This window comes from Gossypium hirsutum, chromosome D12, assembly GCF_007990345.1.
Source record: "Gossypium hirsutum isolate 1008001.06 chromosome D12, Gossypium_hirsutum_v2.1, whole genome shotgun sequence".
Classification (NCBI taxonomy): Eukaryota; Viridiplantae; Streptophyta; class Magnoliopsida; order Malvales; family Malvaceae; genus Gossypium; species Gossypium hirsutum.
In genome coordinates this window covers 62,338,407-62,351,810 of record NC_053448.1, presented here as the reverse complement: position 1 = coordinate 62,351,810, position 13,404 = coordinate 62,338,407, and the positions used below count along the sequence as shown (strand labels likewise).

The window sequence follows — 13,404 nt, the reverse complement described above, 5'->3', positions numbered from 1 at the left end:
TTTACATAGAAACCCTTTCGAAAAAAAACCATGGACAGATGAGAAGAAAATTCACTATGTCGAATTCAAATAATTACAATAGGAGTAGATTATGTCTATTTATAGGCTTGTAAAACCATATTCTAATAGAAGTGTAGTTCTATAGGGATTTTACTTTTATTTTATTTTACCACTGTATTTTATTTAAATAATGATTCGGGTCACTTAATTCTAATAATCTAACGCGAGCCTCCCAAGTTTAAATATTTGGTACATTGTCATTGGAGATTTTAGATATCATAAATAAAATTGGGAGAATGACAAATGTCTTATAAAAATATCGTAAAATATTAAAAAAAACACGTGATAATTTTTTAACACAGCTTGTGTAAAAAAAAAAAACTTAGTTACCAAATGTTAACCCATTATAATATATATTTACCTTTTGTAATATCTAAATATTTAAATATTCGTGTAATTATATATATCCTTTAAGCTAAAAGAATGCCCTTATTGTGTTGGGGCACTGGGCTGGTTGGAACCCATTTAGCACAAGTTATTTTGTCATATTAATATATTTGAAGTCAATTACGTTTTTCTTCGTATACTAAAAAATAGGTAAATTAATTTCTGTATGTTAGATCGATGAACAAATCGATTCTTTCTGTTAAAAATTCTATCAATTTGTACTGTTAAAAATTGATGTAGTTGACAGAATAACTCGACAACGGCACCCACGTGTACCTCATGTTGACGTACAATAACTAATTTTTAACAATAGAAATGGATGAACTTTTTAATAGGATTATTAGTTTGTTCTTTAAGCTACCGCACAAAAGAAAAATTTGCCTATTTTTTAATAGAATAAATAAAATATAATTTAACTCCTAGTATAGAAGCTTCTATAGTACTTTTACTATTAAAGGTAAATTTTATAATTTAATTTACAAAATATAAATTTATATCCAATATATAATCCAATTCGAATCAAAATAATAACTCTATTTATGAATAAATCTATACTCTAAGTTGAATTGGGACATGAATAAATTAACACGACATTTTGTATTTTTATATTAATATTTATGTATTTTATAATTAAGTAAAAATAAAATATTTTTTATCATTTAATTTAGATTTTGAATCAAATTAGGTAAACTTAAAATCAAGGATATATCATCCAAATCCAGCCCAAATAAATCCAAATTAAATGGACTATCCAAATCATAAATATGTCTAATGATAGAGAGTGTTATTTTCGTAAGAAAGAACATCATTAATTTAATCTAAAAATATATTTTTTATTATCATAAAAATTATAATTTAATTTCGATCTTAAAAAAATTTCTGACTTTCCCTACATATATGTTTGATTAAAAAAAAAACATCTACAATTAACTCATATGAACTATCTATAGGTATACTTGAATGTGTTGGGAAGATTCATATGTACAGTTGATTCATATGAACTATCTATAAAATAGTTGTCATATATATTCGATGTCCACGTGTTTGAGTATTTGAAATAGGGATCCAAATTTTGTTTTGTTTTGGATGGAATTAAGAGCTTAATGGCTAAAAGAGAGCATAAAAAGTTAGCAGCAAAATCTATGGACGCTAATCTTAATGTGGATCCAAGAATAAGATGTGGGGACAACTATTCACATAAAATTATTTTTTAATAAAATACATAAAATTATTAATATAGCTTTATTTATTATGATTTTTGTATGAAGTTAGTATCACGAGTCAATCTAATATCAATTCTGTTGAAAAAATTTTATTTACCCTTTTTTCTTGGCTTAATATATTATAATATTAATTTTATTGTCGACATGGATAATTCTTTTAACGCAAATTAATAAAATTAATAGTGTCGACCTTGATATTTTTATGAATTGCACACTCAAACTGTTACGTGATTTACTAAAGTTAAAGTTTTAATAACTTAATTAGTTTTTTTTAAGAAGAAAAGTAATTTAACTAAATTTAGAAAAATAAGGGCTAAATTAAAAAAAATTAAAGTTAAAGTAATAAAAAATAAACATTAAATATTAATTTCATTTTTATTTTTATTTTTATTTTTTCAGGAAAAAGTAAATGTAAACCACACCATTCCCTTCATGGTCTACTTCAATTTTGTGGTAGTTGATGTCTTGATGATCAAATAAATTCTTCAACCGTTTCTAATAACGTAGACTTTTGTTTTTATTTTTTTCTATTCCCCTCCTTTTTTTAATAATCAAATAAAATTGTCAATCCAGTTTTAGTTCGATTAGTATCAGTATTATTATCCGTGCAGAAGGGCGTGGATTTGAGTACACTGAAATATATTATCCTGCTATTTAAGGGGTGAGAAAAATTACATTAAAAAGAACAGAAGAAACTAAAAGTAAAATTAACATTCAAAAAAACAATCAAATAAATTTAATCACCATACAAAAAAGTTAAATTTAATCAAATCTAGAAGGTCAATAATAAAAAAGCAACCAAAAAAGTAAAATTATAACTAAATAAATAAATAAATTATATTTATAACTTTTTTTCAACAAACTTGATAAAATGTTTTAATTATTTATTAAAAAATAAGACAAACAATTGGTGGGCCCTAAGAAACAATTCAACCATTGGTTTTGAATGGTATTTTATTAGTTTAGTAACAAAAAGACAATCCAAATCTGCGTTCTTATTACATTAATTAAACATGTTCTTAACTATATTTTCCCTTTGGGATAATATAAAATTTGTCCCCTGATTTTGATAACTAGATCAATTTTTGTATTTGTACATTTTTTTGTTCACCTTGACACTTAAATTTAACAACTAGATTTATTTTGGTCCTTAAATTTGAAAAATATAAAAGTTTGATGATGTGATACTTTAAAATCGTGCCATGTCAACACTTGACATTTTAAAAAATTATATAAATTTTCTAGCAATGACGTGATACAATATTCAATATTTTAATAATCAAACCAGTGGTTGAACTGGTTAGACTATTCGTTTCCAATTCAACCGATTTGACCACTAGACAAATAATAATTAAAAAAATCATAAAAATATAATTTTTAATTATATCGGTTCAACTTGTTCGGCTATTGATTTTTGTCTCAAATATTTTATTTTTACCAATTTCAAGTAGTTTCTGATTCAATCGATTCAACTTTTTTGTTCGGACTGTTATATTGATTGGTTCTTTGTTCAATCGATCCAACTGATTGTTCCAACCCTATTTTAGTAACACTGGTTACATTATCAAATCTTGACGCAATCCAAGTTTGAAAACTAAAATAGACATAGTTGCCAAGTTCAGGTACCAAAGTGGCCTAATTTCCAATTTTAGGGGCCAAAAATTATATTATCACTTTCTTTTGGGCCCTTCTTTTAAAGTCTTAACGATATTATTATATTATTTATTAAAGACCAAAAAGAGAAAAAACAATATTAATTAATTATAGTTTAGTCATTACGGTTCTTATAGTTGTATTGTACCCTTTAGACTGACTTTGACTTTTCTTCTCCATCTATTCTCCGGTTCTTAATTCTCTTACAGGAAAAAAAGAAATGGAGACCCAAAGTTTGTCTCTTTGGATATTTGTTTCCTTTTATGAGTTTTCCAATATAATTTGAATCAACTGAATACTATTCTCATATCCCCTTTTCTTTGTTCCTCCATTTTAATGGTGGGGGAATTTTGAAAGTATCGATTTTGGTGAATTCGAGCAGAGAACTTCAAAGGGGGAAAAAGAGATTTGAAAGATTATATTTTAATCTTGTAGGTGTTTGTTGAAATGGGTAGGAGAAAAAGAAGAAGCGTATTTAATGTTGATGGAGTTATGGACTTTTTCAACAATGTCATGATGGAGAAGCCTTATCTTCCTTTGTTGATCCCTTTGGTTTTGATGTTATGGGCTTTGGAGAAATGGATTTTCTCTTTATCTAATTGGGTTCCTCTTGTTCTTGCTGTTTGGGTAACTGTTCAGGTAAATTCTTTTCTTTTTTGATCTGTTTTATATGCTTAGTGGGATATCTAAACAGCTTTAATGTCGATAGGAGATTGTTTAGTAAATAAATGATTCTGTTGTACTTTGTCTTTTGAATTACAATTTTCAGTGTAATATTCCTTAGTTATTGGGATCTGTATTACTTTTTTTTTACAAGTTTTGACAAAAAATTACAGTTCTTCATTACTTTTTTATCTTTTTTTTTCCCATTATAGATTTTCTATCTGCCATTAAAATGCAGTGTGAGAAGAGCTTAAAGTATTACAAAATACTTTAATTATTCCTAAGTTGCTCCATTTTAGGTCCAAACTGTAAATAGGCTTACATATAAATTAGTTTTTCTTTTTTGATAAAACATGTATTGGATTTTAAGTTTCCCCCTTTGACCTGCTTCTGTTTTGATAATTACTTTCAAGTTGGCTCAATATTTGTAAATTGTTTTGATTTGTTCTCAAATAGCCAGACAATGGTTCTCATTGGGGAGGAACATGGTCTTTTACATTATTCTGGCACTTGATACTACACAATTGCTATTGCTCTCCTTTACCATGTCAAATATCATTGTTACTTTTAAGACAAGAGTGCTGATGAAGTTCATTTTTGAAAGGGAAACTGGCATGTATTGAATTCTATTGTATGCTTATCTGTCTTTTAGTTGGATTTTGAACTAGCTAGGCATAGTCCTATTAGCTAATATTTGCTTGGAGATTCAGCTAGCTATGAGGGTCGCATTAAAAGATTTAAATCGATATGTAGGTCCAATTTCTGTTTCCCCTTTCATCAATATAGCTGCTCAACCATTCTCTAAGCATTATTTATATTTTTCAATCCAAGGTAATGGTGTAGGTTGTCTCGGTTTCTCTTATTTGATACTAATAATAACTAAGCACTTTAATTGTTGTTATGGACCTTGTGGCTCATTCTAGTCATGTTTTTCTTTTCTTCACTTTGGATTTTATTTGATACTATTTTGTAATATCTAAATGTTTGGGGGTAAAAAACGTTATGTAGGATTTTCCCCTTTGCCATTTGCCGAGGGTGTTCTGGCAATTGGTATTTAAAATTTTTATTATGGTGACATAAGGTGTTTCTCTTCCATTGCAGCATCGTAATCATCAACATCGAATGGCTGTTGAAGACTTGAATAAGAAGTGGAAGCGATTTGCACTAAGTTCCTCGGTACCTACACTTTCTTTAATTTTCTACTTATATATATGAGTTTTACCATAATCAAATATTTGACACTTTTAAACAGCCAAAAACACCATTGGAGCACTGTGAGTGGCTAAACAAGCTTTTAATAGAGATTTGGTCCAACTACATAAATCCAAAGCTTTCATTAAGGTTTCAATCCATTGTTGAGGTGAGCATTATGTGAATTTAGTCTTACTTCAAGTTCCAGTTTTAAGCGTGCATATCCAGTCCAAAACTTGTTGGATCTTTGCATGACACTTCCTTCTAGATTAAGCGTGCATATCCAGTCCAAAACTTGTTGGATCTTTGCATGACACTTCCTTCTAGATTAACATACTGGGCATTGGATTGCCTGGTGATGCACCCACACAAATATATGTTTGTTTATATGAACTTTGGGAAATGCTTAAGTTTGCATCTAACTCTTATCTGTCAAAGGTTCTATTGATAGACAAATTGAATGTCCATCTGTTGTTCTTTCTATCCTCTATTCTCCACTTTGAAGTGACTAATTGAATTTTCTTGCATGCAGAAACGCTTGAAACGTAACAAATCAAGACTTATTGTAAGTGAGTTTGCAATCAGCTTTGATGAAAAAGTTCAAACTAACAGTTTGAGCCTTTTGGTTGATGTTAATCTTAGAAATATGTTCAACAATAAGACTTTGATTCTTGTAGGAAAAGTTAGAATTGCTGGAGTTTTCACTAGGTTCGTCTCCACCTTGGTTGGGTCTTCAAGGGACTCGTTGGTCAACTTTTGGTGATCAGGTTTGGATTTTGGTTTTTCGATTACAACTTATTATCCAACTTCATTTTCCTTTATACTTTTCTACCATGAAGGAATAGAGGGTTAATATGAAAAGACATCTTCACCAAAGCATCTGTTGTTCATTTTGACAGCAAGTTATGCGCTTGGGTTTTGATTGGGACACAACTGACATCAGCATTATGTTGCTTGCCAAGGTGGCTAAGCCATTCTTTGGAACTGCAAAGATTGTTATAAATAGCCTTCGCATTAAGGGTGATGTACGTCGAAATGTTTCTGCCATGTATCCCTTCATTCTTTCCTTTTTATAGGTTAACGAAGTCCTATCTAGAAACTTGACCTATTTGATGGATTGGTTTATAAATTTACTTATTTAAGTCTTTGGATATAGAGTATTAACAAATTATTGTTACGAGTATATAGCTTTCAGATATGGATCTTAAGAAATGGCCATCAACATTTGATGATAAAAAATAAAAACTTTCCTTTACTGTTGTGTCATGCTTAAAAAGGCTGTCATCCAACATGCTGCCCTTGTTTTAAAGTCAATACCATTGATGAGTTTTAAATGGTATTGACTCTTCGCATGTTGATTATGATATATTGATATTATGCCTTATTTACGTTCTGCAGCTTCTCTTGATGCCAATTCTGGATGGGAAAGCAATTCTGTACTCGTTTATATCCACTCCTGAAGTTAGGATAACAGTTACCTTTGGCAGTGGAACAGAGCTGCCAGGTGTTTCTTCTTGGTTGGTATGTTTCTTCAATACTGTTTCATCTCCAACAGGTCATCTCAATAATTTTAACTTTTACTTGCCACTAATTGGCTAATTCTTAACTTGTTTCCCGTAGTGCAGGTTAAACTTTTGACTGATACCTTAGCTAAGACAATGGTTGAACCTCGTCGTCAATGTTTCTCTTTATCAGCTGTAGATTTAAGGAAGAAGGCTGTTGGTGGTATTGTTTATGTGACAGTCATTTCTAGAAATAAACTTTCTAGGAGTAGCTTAAAAGGAAGCCCATCAAGAAGGCAACCAAGTTCTGGTGTAGATGGTTTACGAGAGCACTCTGATGATAAAGATCTACAGACATTTGTTGAAGTTGAGTTAGGAGAGCTAACCAGAAGAACAAATGTGAGGCCAGGTTCCAGTCCGCAATGGGATTCGACATTTAACATGATTTTACATGATAATACAGGAATCGTTCGATTCCATCTCTTTGAGCATACTCCTGGCAGAATGATGTGTGACTATCTAGCAAGCTGTGAGATTAAGGTAATGTAAAGTTGATGCTTATTTTATCAAAATTTCCAAATCCAAAGATTGATCTATGATGTTAAGTAGTTTTCTTATGGTGTAAGAGAAATGCAAGCAATATAAATATTGGACCCTTGGGACCCTATGGAAATAAAATTTACTTAAACTACACCCAAGGTCAATTAACTATTAGTAAATTTATGTTTTGGTTAAAAATTACAAAATGGTCACCGAATTATTCATTTAAGTCACCTAACTTGAAAATTTTTATTTAAGTCACTGGGTTAAGGTGTTTTTTTTAAAAAAAAGTTCAGCTAGTAAGCTCTAAGTGATAATTTGATGATCAGTACGGTGAATCCGTACCCATCGGCGGTAAAAAAACACACTTTAGATCCAAGCCGGTCTAACAATCAAGGTCGGAGGTTAAAGAAAAAAGTTGTTTGAATTTTGGTTTGCAGATTCCTGACGTTCAAAGTTCTTTCATAAAAAAAAAAAACTAAATTGTAAAAGAGAAGGGGAAGGAGAGTTTTCGATTGATGCAGCCAGTGCGAACAAAGAACGCCATATGACAACGCTTTTAACAGCCTAGTGACTTAAATAATAATTTTCGAACAGTTTAATGACTATTTTATAACTTTTTGAAGTTAAGTGACCAAAACGTAAACTTACTAATAGTTTAGTGACCCTGTGTGTAGTTTACCCTAATGTTAAAGATGTCGAATACTGGCTTTGCTTTCATATGTTACATAAGTAGTTTAGCTGCAGAAAAGGTCTATATAGGAAAATAACCTGTAATTTTTTTATGCTTGCCTCTGGTTTTCCTGTTTCCAAGCTTCCAATTTTGGATAAATCATTACCTTATGAATATGACAGAGTAACATGCTATTGATCATCTTTTGTGGCACTGGTAAGTTGATTTCCCATTTACATGTCCATTGAACAGATGAGATACAATACAGATGATTCCACAACCTTTTGGGCGATAGGGCCAGACTCGAGTGTAATAGCCAGGCATTCTGAATTTTGTGGCAAAGCTGTTGAAATGGTTCTTCCATTTGAAGGTGTCAATATAGGGGAGGTATGACGCAACGTGCTTTTTTCTGTTTCTTACTCTCTCAGTAAACCTATTTCTTGATTGCCGTAATTGGAAGGTAAAAGGATAGAATTCATAATGATGATGTGTTATACTAGTTAAAATATGTTATAAGTCCCCGTACTCTTCAAAAATTTGGAATTTAGTCCTTCTACTTTTATTTTCATTAAGTTAGCTCATTTACTTTCAGATTTCAAATTCAGGTTCAACTGTTAACACTGTAAAATTTTTTTTGTTAAATTTATTGGCGTGACATTTTAACAATGTTAACCTGAATTTAGCAAAAATATTTTAACAGTGCTGGACTTGAATTTTGAAATCTGAAAAAACAGAGGGAATAAATTTATGAAAATAAAAGTAAAGGAACTAAATTCCAAAATTTTGAAAACTACATAGACTTATGGCATATTATAACCTGTTATATTTGATAAAAAGATGTTGCTTATATCCTAAATTAATTGTGCAATGTGGGTATGTTGGATGCGCTTAGGGTCCAAGAAATCATTGCCAATTATTAGTGTGTTTTTGGATTTAATGGTGAATGAATATTTATTAGCCTTTCATGTGTAATGTATGTGTATATAAATTTCTTCAGTAGAATATTAAACTATCGAAATTCATATGTGCTGAGCAGTTGGCAGTGAAGCTTGTCATAAAAGAATGGCAATTTTCCGATGGTTCTCTTAGCTTCAACAACCTCCGTGTTAGCTCACAACCGTCACTGAATGGGTCATCAAATTTCCTTCCAAGAACTGGAAGGAAAATTATTGTAACAGTTGTGGAAGGGAAGGATCTTATTACGAAAGACAAAAGTGGAAAGTGTAATCCATATGTTAAATTGCAATATGGAAAGGTATGATGGAGTTGAGGTTGTGAGTGTAATATTACACATTATTATACCGGAATTAATTATGCTTACCGTTGATCTTTACTATGAATTCTTTTTAGGTTCTTCAGAAAACAAAGACTGCACATTCTTTTAATCCGGTTTGGAACCAGAGATTCGAGTTTGATGAAATAGGAGATGGCGAATATCTGAAGATAAAATGCTACACTGAAGAGGTCTTTGGAGATGACAGCATTGGCAGTGCGCATATAAGTCTCAAGGGATTGGTAGAAGGGTCACCGAGGGATGTGTGGATCCCTCTTGAGAAAGTGAATTCAGGAGAACTAAGGATCCAGATAGAAGCAGTTCGGATCGATGACTATGAAGGATCAAGGGTAACTTTTTTTTTTTTTTTTTGCATGAAGTGGTAGAGCATTGCTGTAATCTTTTGAAGGAAGGAAAAAAAATAGTAGCTATGGGGAAAAAGAATTAAAATAATATATTACACTGGCCATGCTGGTAGGTTTAAAAGGGCTACTCTGCTCACGACAAAAGTCTCATGGAGGCTTCTGGAGTTGGATTGCATTTTGCCATCTTTACTAAAAAAATGGGCAAATTAGTCTCTGTATATTAAATCAAAGAGCAAACTGGTCTTTTCTGTTAAAAATTCCATCCATTTTTACTTTTGAAAACTGGTTTAATTGACAGAATAACTAGGCAATTACATATGCCATGTGTACTTCATGCTGAGGTATAAGGACCAGTTTTTAACAGTAAAAATGTATGAAATTTTTAACAAATGACTGGTTTGCTCTTTGATCTAATATACAAAGACTAGTTTACACATTTTTTGAGGAGAGGGAGTAAAATGCAATTCGACTCCTAATACAAAGACCTCCATATACTTTTACTCTCAACTCACTTATGCACGTAACTTTATCTACTAAAAACATGTACGCGTGTTTTCATAATATTCTTTGTGTGAACCAAACAATTTAGCCTAAAGATAAAACGTCATTTATATGCAAAAGTGGCGTTCCTTTGATTCACAGAAATACATGTTTTTAGTAAATAGCTTTACGTGCATAAGCGAGTTGGGTAGCTCTTTTAAACCTACATGTATATATAAAAGACATTTAACTTCAGGCTAAATCATTTGGTTCACGGAAAGAAAACTTCGAACATATGCAACATATTTGTAAATGCTTTTAGTAAATAAGTTTATGTGCATAAGCAAGTTGGGTAGCACTTTTAAACCTACCTGCATGGCCTTTATGATATAATGCATACTAGTTGATGATCTTCGATCTGAAGTGCATCTATGCTGATACGTGTTCGTTTTTTCCTCAAGGGTTCTTCATATTCTGGCAATGGTTGGATTGAACTTGTGCTTATCGAAGCAAGAGATCTCGTAGCTGCTGATCTAAGGGGGACAAGTGATCCATATGTTAGGGTGCAATATGGAAACTTGAAGAGACGAACAAAGGTATTGAGACAACATAATTTTGAAATAATTGCAATATATATATGCTGGTATGGGTTTCAAGTGAATTTTATTTTTTGGGAGTCCAAAGTGTAATTTTACTATTATATTAATTTGTGATTTTCTAAAAACTAAAGGGACTATACAAACAATTTTTCATCTTTTGGGGGTCAAGGCCACTGCCTGCACCCCTCTCCCTTTGCACGATCTTTCATCCTTCACGAAAATAAATATTTGCAGTGACAATGGCAATAGTGTTTGATGGTTCCATGGACTGCCCCTGCAGGTTATGTACAAAACATTAAATCCTAAGTGGCATCAAACATTTGAATTCCCCGACAATGGCAATCCTTTAGAGTTGCACGTGAAAGACCACAACGCGGTGCTACCGACATCGAGCATAGGTGATTGTGTTGTAGAATATCAGAGATTGCCTCCAAACCAGATGGCTGACAAGTGGATACCGCTTCAAGGGGTCAAAAGGGGAGAGATTCACATTCAAGTAACGAGAAAAGTTCCGGAACTAGAGAAAAAACCGAGTGTCGACCCTGATACATCCTTGACAAAAGCTCATCAAATATCGAGCCAGGTGAAAACATCTTGTTTATCTCGATCATCATTGATCACAATAAAAGCACCAAGGAGTCAGATTGTATTCTATCTCATTTATTAAAAAAATGAACAAATTAGTTTCTGTGTGTTAAATCAAAGAGTAATTGGTTCTTTCAGTTAAAAATTTTATCAATTTTGACTATTATTCTGTCAGCCATGTTATTTTTAACAGTAGAAATTGATGAACTTTTTAATAGAAGGAACAATTTGTTCTTGAATTTAACGCACATGGATTAATTTGCTCATTTTTTGAGTAGAATTGACAAAATACAATTCGATTTTTAGTATAAGGAACTCCATAGTACTTTTACCCATTGATCACTTAATGAACTAGTGAATAGACCGAACAAATCGAGCCCTGACATATTTTGTTGGATGCGGGTTTTGTACAGATGAAACAAATGATGATCAAGCTTCAATCTTTAATCGATGATGGCATCCTCGAAGGGATTTCAACTCCAGTCAGTGAACTCGAAGCTCTTCAAGATATGCAAGAAGAATACATGGTACAGCTCGAAACCGAGCAGATGCTTCTACTGAACAAGATAAAGGAGGTCGGTCAAGAGATGTTGAACTCATCGCCTTCTCTCAGTAGAAATTCATTTGGAAGTTGAAGCCAATCGTTACCATATTCCGATATTACACGTCACGATTATCGTTCCACCGATATAGCTTTTGCTTACTGATAACATCATGTACACCAAACTCATCATGTACACCAAACTCAACATAATAATCTTCATAGAGTAGCCTGCAAGCAAATAGCATGGATTGCATTAAGGGCTACTGCTAGTTTAAGTCAGTTCAAATATAAAATGGTAGATAAGGTCATGTATTTGTATTCATATTTGGTTAGTTTATGGGTCGAAGTAAGCTAAATGCTGAAAAATTAATCAGAATTTGTATTTTAAAAATTATTTGATATATTGAAAATTAAGTGTTGATGTGGTTTGTGAAAATTATTATTTTCACAATTTTAATTTTATTCACATAATGGAAATGAATAAGTTTATACTATTTAAGCTGTAATTACATTCCTAGCTATTTTTAGATTAAAATATGTTTTAATTTCTTATAAATTTAAAATTTAGTCTTTGTTATTTTTATTTTTAAGAATTTAGTCTTTCTAATTTTTAAATTTTAAAATTTAGATTCAATTTAATAATAATAAAAATTACCAGTGTTAAAAATTGGATTTAAATTTTTGAAATTTGAAAAGCAAAGAGATTAAATTTTTAAAAATAAAATTATAAGGATTAAATTTTAAGTTTGCGAAGAGTACATGAACTTATGGTATTTTAACATTATTTTTAATATATTAGTATTTAATAGTCGGTCTCAATAGCCAAAAGCATAATTCTTAGTCTTTGAATTTGACAATTTTGCTCCCTAAACGTAGCAAATATAAAAGTCAAATGATGTGATATTATGAGATTGTGTCATGTCATTATTTAAAATAAATAAATAATGATGTGAAATAATTTTAAAATGTCATATCATTAAATCCGGATGAAATTCAAATTTAATGACCAAAATAGATTTCGTTGTCAAGTTCATTTATCTAAAGAGATAAAAAAAAATGTAGGTGCCAAAATTATCATTTACCGTTAGAATCTAAAGTTAATTCGATTGAAATGATACTTTAATTCGAAGATTTAACTGAATCGTTTTATAGTTTAGGGACTAGTTTACGAATTAAACTATAATTTGGGGCCATTAAAATGAAATTATCCCTTTTTAAAATTCAGTAGCAAAAAAGGATCTAATAATAAAACCAGCCATATCCATTACCAAAAATATCAATTTTTTCGAGTAATTTAATAATAAAAGCCTTTTTTTTAAAAAAATTACCGAAATGGGCCCATTTTTTAATTATTTACCGGAATGGTCTTTTTTCCGGAAAATCGCGTCCACGTCAGCGCGATGTCAGGGTACGCGTCAGGAAATCACGTCCACGTCAGCATCTTGCGCTGACGTGGACGCGATTTCGGCCCGCGCGTGAACAGTACCCAACAGTCAAAAGAATAAAATACCGGGTCCATTTCGATAAATTTTAAAAATATAGGGCTTTTTCGGTATTTTAAAAAAATAAATTTTGAATCTTTTTGTACTTGTATTTATTTTTTTAATCAATTAACTCTTCAATATTACATCAATAGCAACAAGTACAAAAAAGATTCAAAATTGTT

The 13,404-nt window shown here is 31.1% G+C and overlaps 1 protein-coding gene across 1 annotated transcript; it reads left to right on the top strand.

Moving 5' to 3' along the window:
* Positions 1 to 3,438: 3,438 nt before the first annotated feature.
* On the top strand, positions 3,439 to 12,232 carry LOC121224437 (synaptotagmin-5). Its single transcript, XM_041107754.1, has 14 exons — positions 3,439 to 3,962; positions 5,088 to 5,162; positions 5,239 to 5,346; positions 5,710 to 5,742; positions 5,855 to 5,944; positions 6,077 to 6,202; positions 6,576 to 6,698; positions 6,803 to 7,219; positions 8,145 to 8,279; positions 8,929 to 9,147; positions 9,243 to 9,515; positions 10,472 to 10,606; positions 10,890 to 11,192; positions 11,608 to 12,232. The coding sequence occupies exons 1-14, from the start codon at positions 3,771 to 3,773 to the stop codon at positions 11,827 to 11,829; spliced, it is 2,451 nt and encodes an 816-aa protein (XP_040963688.1). The 5' UTR covers positions 3,439 to 3,770; the 3' UTR covers positions 11,830 to 12,232.
* The last annotated feature ends 1,172 nt before the right edge of the window (positions 12,233 to 13,404 follow it).